Source organism: Lepisma saccharinum, chromosome 6 (assembly GCF_977018435.1).
Source record: "Lepisma saccharinum chromosome 6, izLepSacc3.1, whole genome shotgun sequence".
NCBI lineage: Eukaryota > Metazoa > Arthropoda > Insecta > Zygentoma > Lepismatidae > Lepisma > Lepisma saccharinum.
The window spans coordinates 8,154,168-8,174,670 of record NC_139234.1 but is presented as its reverse complement, the minus strand read 5'-3'; the positions used below and the strand labels follow the sequence as shown (position 1 = coordinate 8,174,670).

At 37.6% G+C, this 20,503-nt stretch overlaps 1 protein-coding gene across 3 annotated transcripts in view; it reads left to right on the top strand.

Moving 5' to 3' along the window:
* Window positions 1–20,503, top strand: part of LOC145988538 (scoloptoxin SSD14-like) — a 68,829-nt gene that overhangs the window by 13,599 nt on the left and 34,727 nt on the right. For 2 of the 3 annotated variants that reach the window (XM_083123449.1, XM_083123448.1), the window contains exon 2: window positions 1,265–1,320. In XM_083123449.1, coding sequence (XP_082979575.1) covers window positions 1,313–1,320 — 8 coding nt within the window. In that variant the 5' untranslated portion in view covers window positions 1,265–1,312. Of the gene's footprint in view, window positions 1–1,264; window positions 1,321–19,729; window positions 19,898–20,503 lie in introns of those variants that run through there. The other variant, XM_083123447.1, reaches the window with a different exon arrangement.

Below are 20,503 nucleotides of genomic sequence, written 5' to 3'. Positions count from 1 at the left end.
CTGTTAGAATACCAATTAACTGGACTTTATTTCTGTTATAAACACAATACGCTTTTCACAAGAGAGTTTCTGCAACACTAACAGTGTATTTCCAAAGGAAGGTGCATTAAAACAACGTAATTTGCAACAGTGGCGCAATTTTCGCTAAAAGAGCAAGGAGTGGGGGGGAGAAGAGACAAGCATTTTATAGACTGAGGCCGTGTCCCAAAGGTGCAAGACCGTACTTGAAGCGAACATCCTCCGAGTATGGTCTTGAAGTCGTGGACTGGAAGTGAAAGTCTTTCGAATTGCACTTCGACTGCAGCGCCAAATACAATCCGTAGATAAAACTGAGTACTCGTTGTTTTCCCCGCGTTTTAAACACTTGCTTTTCACCATAGAAATCACGTTGCATTTTCAAATGTTCGTACACATACATTTTAAACACATTAGAAGCACTTTAACCAACAACTTGCTGACCCATAACGTATCTTTAACCTGTGTTGCTGGCTTTCTACCTCCGCGATTTTAAACAAACGAATAACGAGTGTGGAAATCACATGACCGAGTCAGCTTCCATCTGCACTGCGAGCTATGCACTTGCGTACTCCTGTTCTTGGCGCTTTCGAACTGTATTAGGTGACGTCACTTCCGCCAAAACGATGCTTCAAGTACGTACTTCGTACCTTTCGGACAGAGCCTAGATATGGCCTTGACTGTGAAACATCGTCATTGCACGTTGTAAATAGAACTTGCATTAAAATCCTCACTCCCTTGCCCTCAAGTCAGTCAGATCTATGAACATACGTCAGTAAGGTAAAGCTCTAGAGTGGCCGAGGCGTTCTTCCGGTTGAAGCAAATTGGTCGCCAAATCTTGCCTATGTAATGGAGCAGCTGCAAATTGTCTCCAAACCAAACTTGAGAATAAATTGTAATTAAGGCTATAAGATAGCCGACTCATATTCATTTTTCCTCAACAAAACACTGTCGATTTCAAATACACCGCCGCTCTGTCTAGTCTTCTACCTCCTTGATGTAATCCGAGTACAAGATCACCTTCCAGACACAATTTACCTTATCTGGAGCTTACAACATTGTTAAGGGAATTACACCCTGTCAGTTAAACAGGATTTTCAGAGATTATCCTGTTGTATTAAGATTAAAGGGCTGTTAATATCAAATTCCTTATCACATGCATTACGAGTGTATGTAGGTATAATTCTTGTTTTTGTGTATATTCTGTAGTGCAAGTTCGTAGTAAAATCGTGAAGATCTCTCTTTTCAGGGCAGTACTGGAACAAGGACGCCATCTGTGAAGAGGCTGGAGTAAACTATGAGGTGGTAAGTTTACCTTGAACTCAAGATATTAATATGTCTTGCTTTTTCTAGTTAAGTTGCGCAATTGAATTTTTATAAACTGACAACTTCTACGTGGTTAATGGTTCATGAAATAATACATAAGTAGCAGTAAAAAGAAAAAAAGGTAAAGTGCTCCCCTGTGCTTAGCACCACGCCATAAAGGCGTATAGGGGGTGTGGGGGTAACGCCCCACACTTTCTTGATCCGGTCCTGAGTGGGGGTGATGTGATCAGCATCACGTCCCTGACCGCCTTTACCCCTCAGGGGTTCTCCCAGGTACCCATGTCATTCGCTGGGTGGGCACCGGGGCCGCTGGCAACGTTAGAAAATTTCCCGGATTTGAACCGGCCGGGGATCGTACCCGGGACCTTTAGTATGGTGGTCAGACGCGTTACCGCCTGACCGAACCACTGCGGCCATTACATAAGTAGCAGTATTCTCGTCATTTAAAATCTCATAATGGGTTAAAACCATGGCCGTATTCAGAGGTTTTTTTTTTTAGGGTTCAACCCTCCCCTCACCCCTAAACTTCTGGCATGTTGGATTAATGGAAGTTCAGAAACCAAAATTCGTAACACATTTTCAAAAATGTATTCAATTTTACAAAAATACAACAGGGAGACAATGCTGAAATGATCGAGCTAGAATTTTCAAACATTTTTAATTATGAAATGAAATTTGATGGAAACGGGTTTAATTCTTGCAACTCAGCTGCAACCCCTTCATTTTCACTTCTGCTGTCCTCTTTCCAGTGCTGTTCCTGAATTTGACTGAAAATTCCCTTGTGATTGTTCCAAAATTTCCAATGGTAATACTGTTAAACCTTGTTTCCATGTTAATAAATCATTCAAATGCTGACGAAGGCATTTGAATGATTTATTTTTTACCAATATTCCCGTTCCAACTTTTTAATTCCGTGTTCTATATGGGTTTAAATCCCTCTTGATAAGAGTTCAAACCTAGGATATCCAGCTTCGTAGCGCGTTACATTCACTATCCTTCACCCAGTGGTCGATATAGTACATAATTTAACCTTTAAATGGTTACATACTTCTATAGTGCATAGTGGTTGTACATAATGCTGTTTGGTAAGTATATGAACAATATGAGCGTCGGAAAGTGGGATCGAACTGGTCCATAGAAGCCCCCCGCATCCCCCCGAATTGACATCGTTTATATTGCAAGATACAAAATAGCAGAACGTTTGTTACTTTCATTGTTAATAACGGAAATAAAGTAGTTCAGTTAGTTAGTGTTCGAACAGAATAACAAAAAGAAAAAACAGCGTTAGATCGAAAAATTGAGGTTACAATACAGGCTCCAGTTTACGTTTTACCATTTAATCCAAAGAATTACTGGTTTCCAGTTTCCAAAATTCCAAAAATTATGTTTTGTGAATGGTCAAACAACATAAACTTTATGACTAAAATTTCCCTCACTTTTAAAGCTTTTTCCTGAAGGTATCTAAAATTTAATAACAAAATATAATAACTGTGCATTTCAGTACACACTGCATGAAACGTACAAAAATAATAATAAAAACAGTTGAGCTGCATATTCACACTTCTGATCGATAGAGTAGAAACGTCTCCTCAAGGATATAAGGACAGCAATAATAATAATACATTTGAAAAAATAGTTTATTATGATTTTTTTATTATTCCTATTTAATAATAATTAATTATTTCTATTTTTCAAATTTCTTGCGACGCACATGGGAACAATTATGAATTTTTTTCCTGCCTACGGACATGGTTTTTGATTGATTGATTGATTTAGTTTATTTTACTTCGCGTTTTGTGCCTCTTGGCTAATTTGCGAAGATGGGGATGAGTGATGAAATGATGAAATTGATGAATGGACATTCACAAACAACCATACCCGACCGGGATTCGAACCTGGGACCCTTGGCGTCGCAGCGCGATGGCCTACGGACATGGTTAAAACTATATATTTACATAGATATCTTTGAATTATATTCCCCATTTCTACAAATTCTCATTCTTATTGAATAAAGCCTTCGTATAAACTGTGCAAATGTGACCTGCATTAGGACAAAACACACACACACACACACACACACACACACACACACACACACACACACACACACACACACACACACACACACACACACACAGACAGAAAGAAGGTACTTCATTTTGTATGTTGATAGTAACATGCAAAGAGGATTTCCAATGAAATTCAAGCAACTAAGAGTTCCGACTTCTACTGTATTTTGCTCTCGACGCGAAAAATGTGATGACATTCGCAAACAAACTCTATATATAAACTTATGTGAAATGTACGCATATTTTGCGAAGTAGTTGTATTTACGGTGGGATAAACCCGGGAAAGGAAGAGCTCTTCTCCAGCAGCTTTGCTATACTTAAAACAAGCTCAACATGAGCATATGAGCTTTTTGCTCTAGTGTGGAACTTTTCCTAACCCAAGATTTTTGTAAAAATGCCCTCGGGAATTTTTCAGAAAGGAAGAGCTCTTCTCATGCAGATTTGCTATACTTAAAACTTGCTCAACATGTCCATGTGAGTTTTTTGTTCAAGTGTAGCACCTGCCTAACCCAAGAGTTTTGTAAAAATGCTCTTCGGAAAGTATCAACCCCCCCCCCCTCAAGCAGATTTGCTAACATTTACAAAAATTGCATCAGCCAGATTTTTGTCTATAAACTTGTATCCATACCCACCTATACATATTTACTTATGGTTTAAGTTCAATTGGATACCAGGTTTAATTTGCTTATCTAATATTAAAACAAAGCAATATGTAGAGCCCCTCTAGAATTGCTTTGTGTTTGCATGTTTCCCCCTCTGTGGCAATGTGTGTAATTCCCGAGACGGTAGTATTGATTTTTTTCCTCAGCGCCAGTATTTACAGAAATTCCCGAGTATTGCATCAGCCAGTATTGTGAGACTGACTGAGGAGAACAGATGTGTTGATACAGTGCTTCTCATACTTACAGGCCTGTTTGGTTTAAATATTTGTTGTAATCCACCCATATTTAGAGTCAAGCTTATATTTGTCCCATGTCCTGCATGTTTGTGCTGGGTCAGTGTGAATGAATATTTCCACTTGTAAGCTATTGGCTTTACAACCTGTCATAATAAGCATAGAGATTAGATTTGAATCCCAGGAAATTTTATATAAATACCAAAGCCAAAAATATTAACACACCTACACACATATACACACACATACAAAGCACACAGCTGAACCCAACTGATATTTTTTATTCAGTATAAAGTTTTGAATTGAAACCCAGGAAATTGTATATAATAAACAACAGCAAAAATGCCGAATCAAAAATATTGTAATCAGTGCAATAAAAATATATTTAGCTCTAATTGGGCCAGACACCAAAAGATTTGTAACCCAGACAAATACAGAACTCCCACAAAAATTTGCCCCAAATGCAATAGAAAATACAGCATGCAATACTTCACATATACACATAAAGATACTTGCTCTGCACAATCATCAACACAACCATCCACTTCTGGTCTGAAAAGGAATCATGAAGCACCTCTTAATGCCAGAGCAGCAAAGCAGCCACGCTATGCACCCATCCGTAGCAGTTTTAATGCCCAACTTAGGGATTATCGCTTTGTATCAGAGCCAAGATGTGGCATTGAGAATTTCTTGAACAGTATAAATTCTGATCTGCAGGCAATTCTAAATGCACAAAATGGCTCTTATAAGCTCTCCCTTAAATTGTTTGTACAATATAAGAAACCAAATGATACAAAATTTACACAGCCCCACATAACAGAAACTGTACCGGTATATTCAAATGCAAATTCAGACAAAATAATAAGCAGATTAATAGTTCAATTAAATATCAAACACTCTGAATTTGCAGCAAAAGAGTCAGGATGGAGCCTATGCGGTTCATCACACAAGTTATATGTTAATATTTCTGAATTCAGCCCATTACAAGGTTCCACTTATGTACCATTACCTGCCAATATCAAAAACAAAAGAGCCGTGGTCAATATAAAAAATAATGACGCGAAATGCTTTTTGTGGTGTATTTTAGCTGCTTTGTATCCAGTTTCAAGGGATTCTCAGAGAATAACTTATTACAAGCAACATGAGCACGATTTTGATGATGCAATGGAGGGTTTGGAATATCCAATGTCAGTTCAGAATATTGATAAATTTGAAAAAAAGGCCAGGCATATCAATGGCAAACAATTATCTATTAATGTATTTATTTGTTCCACTGGCAATTGCTTGATAGCACCTCTCAGAATCAGTACACTTGATGATGATTCTGCAATTCCGATTGATCTGCTCTTAATTGAAGGGGATGATACATATCATTATACTCTGATACATAATCTTGAAGCTTTAGTGAGAACACAACTAGACAAATATAAAAAAATATTTAAGTTGTGCAGAAGATGTTTAACTGTATTTGATGGTCAAAAAATGGTGAAGGGGGTTCGGGAAGAGAATGCAGAAATTGCCAAAAACAAGTTAATTGAGCATCTGAAATACTGTGGCAACCATAAACCTGTTCATATGGTGATGCCAATGCCAAGTGAAAATTGCAAATTCAAAAAGTTTGAAGCCTTGTTGGAACACCCAGCATATATTGTCTGTGATTTTGAATCGAACGTCAAACCTCTTGAATTCTGCAATCCAGATCCCGAGGAATCTTCAAGTACACCATACCAGCTACATGAACCTTCCAGCTTTTGTTATACAGTTATACAGGATGGTGTAGCTAGTGAGCCACACTTATACATGGGACCAAATGCCATCAAAGAATTTGCACATAGAATAGAAAATGTGTGCCGTGACATAGCATCTAACATCTTATTAAAATCAAAGCCTATGTTGCCTTTAACAGAGAAACAGATTGAAGATTTCAACAATGCAGAAAAATGCCCGGTATGTGATTCTGAATTTTCAGATACAAATATCAAGGTGAAACACCATTCTCATACAGATGGTAAATTCTTAATGGCCCTGTGTAATAGCTGTAATATTAAGATCAAGAGACCAAGATTTGTCCCCATATTTTGCCATGGAGCATCCAATTATGATTTCCATCATCTGATTAGATACGAGGGGTTTGACAAGCAGAATTTAAACATTTTAGCTGAAAATGATGAAAAATATATATCTATTAGCAAGATAATTAAAGTTGATGGTGTTCCTATTCACATAAGATTTCTTGATTCTTACAGATTTTTATCTGCTAGCCTAGATACACTGTCCACTCAATTACCTGATGATCAATTCAAAATCACACGTGCCTTGTTTCCAAATCAGGACCTGAAATTAATTAGGCGGAAGGGTGTATATCCATATGACTATGTTACAGATTTTTCTAAATTTGATGAGTGTTCTCTGCCACCACAAGAAGAGTTTTACAGCAAAATCAGAGGATCTGGAATCACTGATGAAGATTATCACCATGCCCAGTTGATGTGGAACAATTTAAAATGCAAGACATTTGGTGATTATCACATGGCGTATTTAAAACTTGATGTCACCCTCTTAGCTGATATATTGCAGGCATTCAGAAAATCTTCTATGCAAAATTATAGACTGGACCCAATGTATTTTTACAGTGCCCCAGGTCTAGCATGGTCTGCAATGTTTTTGAACACCAAAAAGCAATTGGATCTGATCCACGATCAAGATATGTATCTGTTTATGGAGAAATGTATAAGAGGGGGGATGGTGCAATGTTCCCAGAGATATGCCAGAGCAAATAACAAATATATGCCTGATTATGATCCAGCACGGCCATCAAATTATATAACGTATGTAGATGCAAACAGCCTCTATGGTCATGCCATGATGCAAAAACTGCCATATGCAGAGCTTGAGTGGGTTGAAAATTACAATATTGAGGATCTTAAAAATTATGATGACCGTGAACATGGCCTCTTCTTAGAGGTTGATCTGATAATTCCAGATCATTTGCACAATAAATTTTCTGATCTGCCCCCAACTCCCGAGGTTCAGTGCTCACCTGGCTCTAAACAGAAGAAGCTCATGACGACTCTGGAGCCAAAACAAGGCTATGTCACATATTACAAAAACCTCCAGTTCCTGATGAAACATGGTGTTCAAGTGACCAAAGTTGGCAAAGTCTTAAGGTTCAGGCACTCAGAATGGTTGAAACCATACATTGATACAAATACAGAGCTTCGAACATCTGCAAAGAGCCAATTTGATAAGGGCTTGTTTAAATTGATGGTGAATTCAGTGTATGGCAAAACTATTGAAAATGTCAGAAAACATACCGATGTTAAAATAATTACTGACCCCAGCCTGAGCAAAAAATTGGTTGCAAAGCCCAACTTCAATTATAGAAGAATTTATGATGAGCACATGGCACTTTTCAACATGAAGAAAACAAAGATTAAGTTTGATAAACCTATTTATGTAGGGGCTGTGATATTGGATTTGTCCAAATTACACATGTTAACATTGTTTTATGATGTGTTGAAACCTTTTTATGGTGATCGTGTAAAATTGATGTACATGGACACGGATAGTTTTATTCTTGATATTCAAACAGAAGATGTTTATCAAGATATGTCACAGCCTGAATTGTTTCAATACTTTGATACCAGTGAACATACAAAGATTCAACCCCACAACAAAAAGGTGCCTGGCAAGTTAAAAGATGAGACACTTGGTGATGTTATTGTGGAATTTGCTGGGTTAAGTGCCAAGATGTACAGTTTTGAAACATGTGGTGGTGTTGCTGCCAAAAAGGCCAAGGGCGTTGGCAGAGTGACTGTGGAAAAAGATCTTGAATTTGAAGATTATAAAAATTGCATCAAATCCCAGAATTTAATCAAAACATCAGAAAATAGAATTCAGAGTGAGGATCGCTTATTGACTTCAAATGTTGTAAGAAAAGTGGCCCTGGACCCACACGATGATAAGAGATGCATTTTATCATGTGGCATACATACTCTACCTTGGGGGCATTGTGATTTGAAAAGTGGGAATCAATGCCCAATTACAGAGCATGATTTGAAATAAATAAACATGCCTATGAACTTATTTGGGTTCAAAAAACAGGCTATTATGGAGCTGCCAACACCACAACCCTCTTCTGATATGATATCTAAACTGAGTGGCTTGTTAATTATTCATCTGAACAGCATACTTACAGATGTTGATGATGAAACAGGCAAAATATTGTACATATTTAACAATAATTTAAATCATTACCAATTACCTGTAGGTGGGCAATTGCAATTTATTACAACCCCTGAGGGTGATGTCAAGATTTCAGTAGGGAGAAATATTTACAGAATTAAGCACTCAAACATGATTTCTGGCACTGTATATACTGTTTCTGCTGGTGACTGCTTATATATTGAGGTCCCTGGATCTTATGACAAGCTTATACCCTTTTTTATAGAATTAAGAATCAGATACTCTATAATAAATAACCACTAAAACAAAAATGCCTAATGATATATTTGGACATACAAGACATGAAGATCACAGTGATGAGATTCTGATGCTTGATGTCAGAGTCAAGAAATTAAGAAGTGATTTACAAGCTTTACAAACCACACTCAATGCCAGTCTTCAATTAGAAATTACAAATTTGCAATCACAATGCATGGACCCTCTTCTTAAAATTGATTCTGAACTCAAATTGTTGCTTCAGAAATATACTGATCTGGCCACATTGGATAATTTTCAAAGTTTGGAAGAGGCTGTAGCAGCTCTTCAAGCCAAATTTAAGACCCAGGCCACCAATTCTGAGCAATTGAAACAACAACTGGAAGAGCAGATAAATAATGTCCAGGCACAGCTCCAAACAATTGTCAAAAGCATAAAATCACAAGAAGATTTTGATCTAGTGATTTCCACTCTAAAAGAACAGATTCAGTCACTCCAAATACCTAATCTGGATCCTCTGCACAATGCCATAGCCGAGGTTAAAGAAAAAATTGAGACACTTGAAAATTTTATGAACAATTTGCCATCTTCTGATGCTTTGAATGCAATAACTCGGAGTGTAGCAAATATTAAGCTGCAACTTGAAACATATGAAGATTTTGGAAAAATTCAAAGTACCATAACCCATCTTGAAGGTACAATAGCAGCAGTGCAAAGTGATTTGGCAAATGTACTAGAATCCCGCCTGCCTGGTATTGTAGACACACTTGTCAGTGTCCAGCAACAGATCACAAAGCTTGAAAACCTCAACACTGAATCTGAGCTATCTCATTTTCATCACTTGATAGATGATATCCAAACAAAGCTTGAAATTTTACAACAATCAACACCTACTCAGGCAGATATAGCCCTGCTCCAAAATGCTATGCAAAATGTGGCTGATGCTTCTGAATTAAACAATGTGAAATTGGCACTTGAATTTTTGCAAAATACAGTATCAAATCTTCCCACATCACAGGAACTTAAAAATATTAAGAGGGCTGTGAATCGCATATTGAAATCAGAAGATATCAAGAATATCCAAGCAGAGATCAAACATCTCACACAGACAGTGGCCACTCTACCAACCAATCAACATATTAATGAACTGCATGCCCTGTTTGAGGATATCAGAAGACAGGTCCATGATCTTACTGCTCAAAATTCAAAATTGGCAGTTATTGAAAATTTGCAACAAATTGTAGCTAATATCAAGCAACAGCTAGGGACCATGGAATCCAATCAAGCAAATGCTCTGTCTGTTTTTGCCACCCAGCTTCAAGAAATTGTGCAACAATACAAGAAACTTATTGTGGACATAAAAATCAAGCCAGGCCATGATGACGTTGTTAGGACCATCAATGAGCACCTTGAATCTGTAACAAGCAGATTGCTTACAGCAGAAAAAGAAATAACCGGCATAATTGAGAATCCAAAACATACAGTAATTCTTGAATTGTACAGCATCCCCAACAAAGAATATGATTCTCCATTTACACCAGGTGGCAAAATATATATGCTGTCCCCTGCACAATTTTATTATCAATTTTTTGTTGGGGGCACATTGAGACCAATCAAGATCAAATATTGGCTACAACCACAGGCACACCACTACCCTACCTTATCAATAACAAATGCTGACAACAAAATAAAAATCACCAGTGTAGAGTTAGAGGATTTTACAGTTCCCAATACATTAGAAACAGCATATGTTGAAGATGATGGCTCTCTGGAATTTAAAATACAAATAGGGGACAAATTATATTTAGAAAATCCTGTAGTATCAGCTGCTGAACACCCCATAGTTGCAATATTTTTGTTTACATATTATGTCTAGTTGTTGATGAATTACACAGACAAGCCAGACATAATTATAAGAGACTCCCAGTAGTCACAAAAGGCATAGATGATTTATGGCAGAGCGACTTGATTGAAATGGCAAGTGGAAAGTTGAAAAACTTAGACAAAATCAACAAGGGCTACAAGTATCTACTCACTGTAATAGACACATTTTCAAAATTTGCCTGGGCTGTGCCACTCAAATCCAAGACTGGAAAATGTGTTACAGAAGCCATCAGAACAATCATCAATCAGAGTGGAAGATCCCCGCGCTATTTGCAAACAGATAATGGCAAAGAATTTTATAATTCAGTGTTTCAACAATTTATTAAAAGCCAGGCAATAAAACATTACTCGAGTTACAGTGATCTCAAAGCCTCAATTGTAGAGAGATTCAACAGAACCTTAAAAAATCTTATGTATAAACAATTTACACTTCAAGGTAATTATAAATGGGTTAATATTCTTCCAGAACTTCTACATAAATATAACAACTCGGTCCATTCCACAATCAACATGAAACCCTCTGAAGTAACTTCATCTGATGAGCAAAAATTGATCAGAACTGTTTATTATCCTAGATACCAGCCAACAACAAGAAAGGCCAAATTCAGGGTGGGTGATCAAGTAAGAATCAGCAAATATAAGCACTTATTCAAAAGAGGCTTTACCAGAAACTGGAGCTCAGAATTATTTACAGTGGGTCAAGTTAAACCTGGGACCCTTAACACATATAATAAAAGATCACCGAGGAGAAATTCTCAAAGGCAGATTCTATGAAGAAGAGCTCAGCAAAACTAAACAGCCTGACACATATCTCATAGAAAAAATCATCCGCAGAAAAGGCAACAAGTTATTTGTCAAATGGCTAGGACTCCCAGAACACAGCTGGATCGATGCAAACAAAATAATAATATGAGCACCTGGGATGTTATAAAAAGGCTGCCAGAACCTGAACAACAGAATAAGAGAAATGGCAACTTGCTGCCTGATAATATTAGGTGTCTTATTGTTGGGCCATCAGCTTGTGGTAAAACTACACTAATGATTGATAATTTTTTATTGGCCCCCAACTGGTTAGACTGGAAAAACAGGCACTTGTATGTTTTTTCTAAGAGCTTGGAACAATTAAAATATCAGCAGCTGATGAAGCTATATGATGGACTGGATATTGCCACTTTTGAACCAGATGTTAAGCCACTTCATGAATGTCTCGATAATTCTGTTGTTGTGTTTGATGACATTATACTGGATAATCAAAACAAGGTTAGAAATTTCTTTACACAGGGGCGGCACAAAAACATTGATTGCTTCTACCTGGCACAGACTTTTTCAAAAATACCGAAGCAGCTGATCCGAGACAACAGCAATTTTATATGTGTGTTTCATCAAGATCATACCAACCTCAAACACATACATGATGAATATGTAGGTGGGGACTTGAGCTACAATGATTTTTCCAAGTTTTGCAGCAGGTGCTGGAACCAGGACAGTTATGGGTTTGTCACAATTGATATGACAAGAACACCTAATAGTGGCAAATACAGAAATAAAATCAACGATTTTCTAGACGTTGAAACATATATAAATAACCATGAAAAGGCCAATAATTGACGATCTTAAGTTAAGAGATTATCTTGTAAAAAGATTTAAGGGATGGAAATCAGAGAACCGGGGAATTTATGAAAAACACAAACAAACAGAACAGCCTGTAATTGATGCTATTAATAATTTAGGTAAGAATATCAAATCTGTTACAGAGCAAAATCAAGATTTGATCACAGAGCTTGTACCTGTAGCTGCTAGGAACATATTAGATTATCCATTCACCCCAATTTCCAGTATTCATACACCTAGTCCTGTTGCTCCTCGAAGAATTGAAGCTACTCAGGATCCTATTGAATTGGGTCTTCTTGCTCAAAAATATTTAACCACACCTAAAGACAACAAAGATGAGGTGTTTGGCTTATATGCTGACACAGAGCTTGATGGCAGCATCATACATAGAATTGGCAATTTCAGAGTAACATTTATGGGAGATGATATAATTGTTTATTCAGAATCTCGTCTCGGAGAAAAAGGTGCTTTTGTTAAGTACCCCGGAACACCTGGATTGTGGGAACTGATGAATCGGAAAAGGCCTGGCAGCTATACAGATCAAGATTATGAACATTACAAAGAAATATTAATAAAATCAGATGCTCTATACCAGAACAATGATCCCACACAAAAAAAGGTTAAGTCGAGCAGTGGAGCAAAATACAATAATTTAATCAAGCCCATATGGTCACAGATCAAGACTGGCAGTGGAATCAAACAATACAACACCCTGCCTAAAGAATTTGTTTGGGTTGATGATGTCAGGAAACTTGTAGATAGGTTATTGGTGATAGCTGGGGAGGAAAATGCTGGCAACCACAATTTTTACAATGAAAAGGTTGGAATTATGGACATGATAAGCACAAAATTGTCTAATTTTATAGTGAATGACACTAAGGGGATTGGATATCTCATAAAAATTATTAATACTCTACCACCTAAATTTTGGAATATTTCTGAGGGCCGGGGGTTGGTTAATGACATTATAAACAAGCTGCCATTTGAACTACACATTCCAGGCTATCAGTATTGTGGTCCAGGCACAAAATTGGACCATAGATTAAACAGAGGTGATCCTGGTGTTAATCTCCTAGATGCTGCTTGTAGAGACCATGACATAGCATACAACACACATACTGATCTTGACAAGAGACATGTTGCAGACAAGAAATTAGAAGAGGCTGCATTTGGTAGATTTGTAAGCAAAGATGCTTCTTTGAGTGAAAAAATAGCAGCATTGGGAACCACCATAGCTATGAGCACCAAACAAAAACTGGGGTGGGGGCTGTGAATATGTATATAATAAACCTACAATGAAGGCCAAGGGTGTTATGTATCAAATACCTTATACAGGTCTCAAATCTCTTAAAACTATTGATAGTCTTTTAACCAAAAAGCAGCGCAAGAAAAAAAGCTCTTGTCTTGCAAAGGGCCATGGTATGAAATTGTTGCTTAAAACCCCCCAATTAAAAAAATTACAGCAATCAAGAAAAAAATCACATGTGGGGGGATTTATATTTACCATCCCTGCCATCTTAGCTGCTCTCGGGGCTGTTGGGAGCTTGGCCGGGGGATCAGCCGCCATAGCAAAAACAGTAATAGATGCCAAGAAAAATAAGGCAGAATTAGATGAGCAGAGGCGCCATAACCTGGCCATGGAGAAACAGGGCAAAGGTGTTAAGAGAGCCATGAATAAGTTTAAAAAAACAAGAGCCGCTTACAAACCAAGATATTGAAGCTTTAATCAAGCCACTGGGCATCAAACATTTTAGGGGTGTGTACATGTCTGATTCTTTACCAGAACAACCACTCAACAAAGAGTGTGGCATTGTTAATTTGGATAAGTACAAAAATCAGGGCACTCACTGGATCTGTTATCTTAAATATTTAAAAGATGAGGCATTTGTGTTTGATTCATTTGGAGGTGTTCCACCTGAAAATTTAATAAAATATCTAAATTCAGCTAATCTTTATTACAATAATGCCCGTGTTCAAAATTTCAAAGATGTTAATTGTGGACATTTGTGTTTATCTGTTCTTAGATATATGTCTCAAATAAATAAACCATCAATTGAAGATTTTCAAAAAGCCTTGTGGTATTTAAAACATCATGGGGGTATTTCATCTCACCAGCCAAAATTCAATATTGAAACTCAAATTACATGATGATATAGTGTATCCCAAAACAATAGCTCTCAGAGCATTTTACGGCATGTACCTGATCCCTAATATTACACACCACAACAACAAAATTGCAGTAGGGGATCAAAAAATTGTCATCACTCCAGGGCAGTATAATCTGTCCACTCTAAATGCTCAATTACCCAGAGGTGTAGTGTTAAGTCAAAATTCTGTCACTCACAGAGTAGAGATTGTATCTGCTACAGAAACAGTGGATCTGGGTACTATAGGAGAGCTGTTAGGCTTTGAGAACAACACAAAACTTGAACCAGGCATCAAACACACTGCTATTAATATACCCAAATTCTTAGCCATAGAGACTCTGAATATTCACTGTAATGTGGCTGAGGGTATGATCACCAAATCAAATGGCATAGGCACTCACAAACAAACTGGCATCATTGCAACATTCAAACCTAATTCCGAATTTATGGAGCCAATCATCTACAATCCATCCCCAACATTATATTTTCCTGTGTGCCATAATAGAATAGATAATATTGAATTGATGGTCACTAATGAAAAAGAAGAATTAGTTGATTTTGCTGGAGCCACAACAACTGCAATCATAGAGATTAACATTTAAATAAAAATACATACAATGGAAAATATTGAGAGTTATGAGCTACAATCATTCCCCCCAAACAGGAGGACATTTGCAAATTTAAATCAACCCAACACAGAAATTGAGGTTGATCTTGATGTAGGGGATGGCTTTATACACCCCCACAGAGCAGATCTATACATCAAATTTGATGTTGTAAAGCTCGATGGAACAGATTATCCGGCAAATTCAAATATAAGATTGGTGGACAATTTTGTGCCGCTTCTGTTCTCTGAAATTGAGATCAGAAAGCATGGCGTTGTTATAAACAGAATAGATTATCCCGGCATTACCTCCACAGCTTTGGCCACACTAAAATTATCCAAAACCGAGGCATCATACTACAAAATAGGCGGTTTTGAAGCTGGTGATAAGATATTATCTAAGAACCACACAGTGCTGTTCCCCATGCGCCTGTTGCCAGGATTCTTCTCAGATTACAAAGATATTATGTGGAAGGGTGGTTTAAGAATCACATTTAGAAGAGCTGCAAATGATAATAATGCATTGATGAGGTACAGCACATTAAACCCTACAGGAGAAGCTCTGCCTAATACCCTACCTGATGCAGGCAGATGCATTATTCAGACTATGGAGTTAAGAATCCCGGTTGTTGAGTATGAAGCCAGTTATGCTCTTAAACACAAAGCTGATATAATAAAAAATCCACAGATTCCTCTGCAATTTTATACATATCAATGCGTACAGAAGCCTGCCACTGGTACTTATTATGAGTTTGATGCTACAAATTCATTCTCCAGCATACAATATGACATGCCTGATTTTGTGGTGGTACTGTTTCAGACTGGAAGACACAACAATCAGGAAAAAAATTCAAGTAGATTTGATAACTGCAACATCAAAAACATATATCTTAAAAATGGCAGAAATGAGGTATTTCCTAGAGAAAATTATAATTTAGACATTTCCAAGGATGATTTCCTCAAGTTATATGAGGCATTTTCGGCTTTCAAGAGGGTCACTACTGGCAGTACTGATATATATTACACACCAGATGAATTCAAGGCACAGAGACCCATGTTTGTAATTAACACTTCAAAAAGGAAACAAGTTGTGGTGAATGACAGGACAAACATTAAAATTATCTGTGAATTCCATGAGGCATTACCCGATGACACCATATGTAGTGTTATTCTCATAGGAGAAAAATCATATGTTTATGATGTAAGAAATGAGAGGGTCACAGAGCAGTTCTAGAGACCCGATTCAAACACAGAAGCCCCTTGATTATAAAACAACACTTTACCGTCAGAAAATATATTACCTACCCATTTTATAGCACCTCTGCTCGTAGCAGAAAAGCTTTTACCTACCCAAATAACACAGCCAAAAGCTGAAATACAGAAATATTGCAATGATTATTCTGTAAGTTAAAGACTTGAGCCTATATTATTGCAGCAAGACCAAACCTTTGCATGACAATATCCGAGAAGGCAATTCCTCAATATGATGAATGGTCCCTGAAAGGGGGCACAGTACAGATAAGAATTTCTCTTTGAGTTCTATGACAAATGACATGTAATTTCCCTCGGAAAAGGCACAGTACAGGTAATGGCAACAGATATAATCTCACAGGCATTTACTAATGACGATGAATAACTCTGAAAAGACACAATAAAGATTATATCTGTTGACATTAATTTCCCAGGCAAGCATGATTTATTGTTGGCCGAAACATGGGACTGATCAAAAGATTATAAAAACATAAAAGCATGTTTGTTCGCTCGGGCAATTGTTTACGCACAACTCGGGAAGCAAAAATCAATACATAACCTTGTTATGGCTAGACTGGAGGGGCCTGGTATCCAATTGAACTTAAACCATAAGTAAATATGTATAGGTGGGTATGGATACAAGTTTATAGACAAAAATCTGGCTGATGCAATTTTTGTAAATGTTAGCAAATCTGCTTGAGGGGGGGGGTTGATACTTTCCGAAGAGCATTTTTACAAAACTCTTGGGTTAGGCAGGTGCTACACTTGAACAAAAAACTCATATGGACATGTTGAGCAAGTTTTAAGTATAACAAATCTGCATGAGAAGAGCTCTTCCTTTCTGAAAAATTCCCAAGGGCATTTTTACAAAAATCTTGGGTTAGGAAAAGTTCCACACTAGAGCAAAAAGCTCATATGCTCATGTTGAGCTTGTTTTAAGTATAGCAAAGCTGCTGGAGAAGAGCTCTTCCTTTCCCGGGTTTATCCCACCGTAAATACAACTACTTTGCGAAATCGCTGCATATTGCATAAAAAGTTTTCAGGCGGAGTGGTTAGCATAGCGCACTATGAAGCCTGGGAACGGTTGTTATTTGTGAGGTTCCTTTAATCAGTTTCATCATATCATCGCTCATCCTCATCTTCGTGATTAGCCGAAAGTGGAAGAAAAGCGAAGTAAAATAAACCAAATAAATCCAGAAGGTGTCTTGCAAACTAGTAATTTTGAAACTATATTTTGCTCAGTATATTATTTGTTCCATATTTTTCACAGTAATCCCGTGTATACCTAGGTATTATAGTGTATCTAAAACTGTTTCAGCGGGCTCAACGATCTGGCATTTTAATTGGTCGAATTTCGATCTCGCCACCAGTGTTCTAGGGTTCGAGTCCCGGCTTGAGCGTGGGTATTCTTTGTAAGCGCCTCTATATTAATTTCATCGTCGAGATTAGTCAAACGTGGCTGAAAAGCGACGTAAATACAGGGGCGATGGTTGAGGCTTTTAAAGATCCAGCGAGGAAGCATCGAGGGGTTCCTACAATCAATAGTGCCAACCCCAACAAAATGGTACTAAACGTAGCACAGAGGGAAATCTAATTCAAAGGAATACGTTTCAGGAAATAGAAATAAAATTACGTCCAAATCTTATTTATACTTCATCAGCGGACTTGTTTCAAATAATAGGGCGTATACATGCACAGCGACACGTTTTTTTTTTTACAACCATGCGACGATCCATCCTCTCTCTTTTCTATATCCTGTGGATTTTGTTCCTGAGGAGATTTTACGGCAGTAAGTCGATAGATGGTTGGGGGTAAACAAACCATTTTCTCAAACAGTTTCAAGTCCTATGCTGAACCCATTTAGTTTGTTGAGCCATCTACACAATTTTGTGTAGTGAATAATAAGTAACGCAAGTTCAAAACTCGAAAAGTATATGCATAATTGAACTTAAAACTGCAGTTATCCGAAAAAAAGTAATTAATAATAAATCCTAGCACAATTTAGAAGCTTTTAGCATAATTTCAGAGTTTAAGCAGCACTTTTTATTATCCTCAATCCACACGACAGGGAGACGGGACAAAATCGAAATTCTTGCAAAATCTGAAATATCGTCAATACTATTTTCGTTGGATTTTATAGGTTCACATTAGAAAATTTCATGGTTCAAGGGGGCAAGGGTCCCTTGCCCTATCTTGTGCATGGGCCTGCAGGTAACATTCTAAATGCAATGGATAGTTACGAGCTATTTGTGCGACTGTAATTGAACGCATTTTTTAAACCTTCCTCAGTTTACCATAACTTCTTCCTAGACTCCAAAAAAGCCACGAGTCGCCACTGCGTAAATATACGAAAAACTTAAAACTGTTTCTTGATTCAAAGATAAGACAAAATTTATCAAAACCTATAATCTTCATGATACAGACGAAGAACAAGTAGAAAGCGGGGAACGTAGTGGTTAGTCAAGAGACAAGGAGATCGAGTGAGAAAAAGAAGGAAGAGAAACACACCTGTGATTGAAATAGGGATGATAGATAAGTAAAGAGAATGTGGTTCGGAAAATCAATTATTAGAAAGAGAATGGAACTAGAGAAAGAGTGCGTATGTGATTGAAATCATATAGTAGCCCATGTCTTAACTATGTAACAGACAAACAAAATCATTCCTGTCTGTTAATGGTACTGTCATAAAAAAATCCCTACCAAAGAGTATGCAGCCTTGTTGGTTAAAGAAGGACACCATTCTGAAACTGACCTACCTTACCGAGCCGAAACTTATCATGCCATAGTGCTGATATTTTGCTAGTATGGAAATGTTCACGAGAAACTTTAGGTAGATTGGATGGACATTAATTTTGAACTTGGTAATAGAAATTTGATCAAGGTTTCGGTGTTACTGCTACTAAATGTTTCCAAATTACGTGTAAATCTTAGGTTAGAACCAATTTTCTGTACAATCGCAAGGCAGAATGGTTGATTGATTTGGTGCTTCAAGTCCACTTTATGCGCAGAAAGGCTAATTGGGACTGAACCTACAGCTTAAAGTGGGATCCGAACCACCATGTGCCTCCACCGGGTATCGAACCCGGGACCCTCGCAAGGCAAGAGTTTAGTTTACTGACTGGTAACATATGCAAATTTGCATACGAAAAACTTACCTCCAGAAATAAAATCACCGAGTGGGCATCAACCCCCCCCCCCCCAGCAAAAAAACTTAATTCGTACAGTGGGAACGGATAACACGAACAAGAAATGCTAAAAATAACTGAATAAGGAGACACTGACGTAAATGGGGCAGAGATACGAAGAAAATCGGTGGTGAGAAAGGTTTTTGAAATTCATATAACTCGACTGCACCTACCCACCTTCATTTATCAATATATAGCTCCTGCCCTCCCGGTCAATATTCTCTGGCGCCGCCGCTGAGTGACCTTGAATAGACATTTTTGCTGAGCGTTTACAGCTGCAGTTTATCAGAGAGTGGGAGTAGATAACTACACCGGTTTCCGTAACTTCGACGCTGCTGTTTTTTGCACCGTAAATGAACTTCGAGACAGGTAATGTCGTGCGAGAAAATGAAATTATCTGGCAATAGTGGTGTGGATCGCCCAAATGTAGCCTACAGCCCGCTTGAAGGGGAGCCCGAATCGCCAAAGAGGTTTGTACACGTTTCTAGATACTAATTCATGGTTTTGCAACGCTCAGTGACTTGCGTGTTTATTGTACGACATACATTCTAGGTTATCGTTCAAGTGAACAAAGTTTAGCGTGCGTGGAATACATTCATTCCAACTAAGCTGTGTGTGTGTGTGTATTTTTTATTTTGTTTTATCCCTCTTGCGTCGATAAGTTTTAGAGTAATTGTGTAACCTTGTAACATGATGTAATATTTGCATATGCCTCCCCTATCGGGTTCGATACCCTGGTGGAGGCACATTGCACAGTGGCTCGGATTCCACTTTAAACTGTAGTCTCGATTAGCCTATCTGTGCATAATGTGGACTTAAAACAACAATTGAACAGCAGAAGCATATATGCAGAATAGAGGCATATTTTCTATTTCCTGCTTTGTTGAAGCTTTTGTTTTAATTTTTTACCCTCGCAATGAATAGGCTGAAAAAATTTAATGAATATGATGACGACCAAATAACATTTGTTTTATAAAACCGCATCCTACTACAATTTTTTTAAAATGGAGATTTTTAAAGACAAGTTATAACAATATTTTCCGAGTTCGAAGACATTTCGTAGGTGAGGGTAGCTA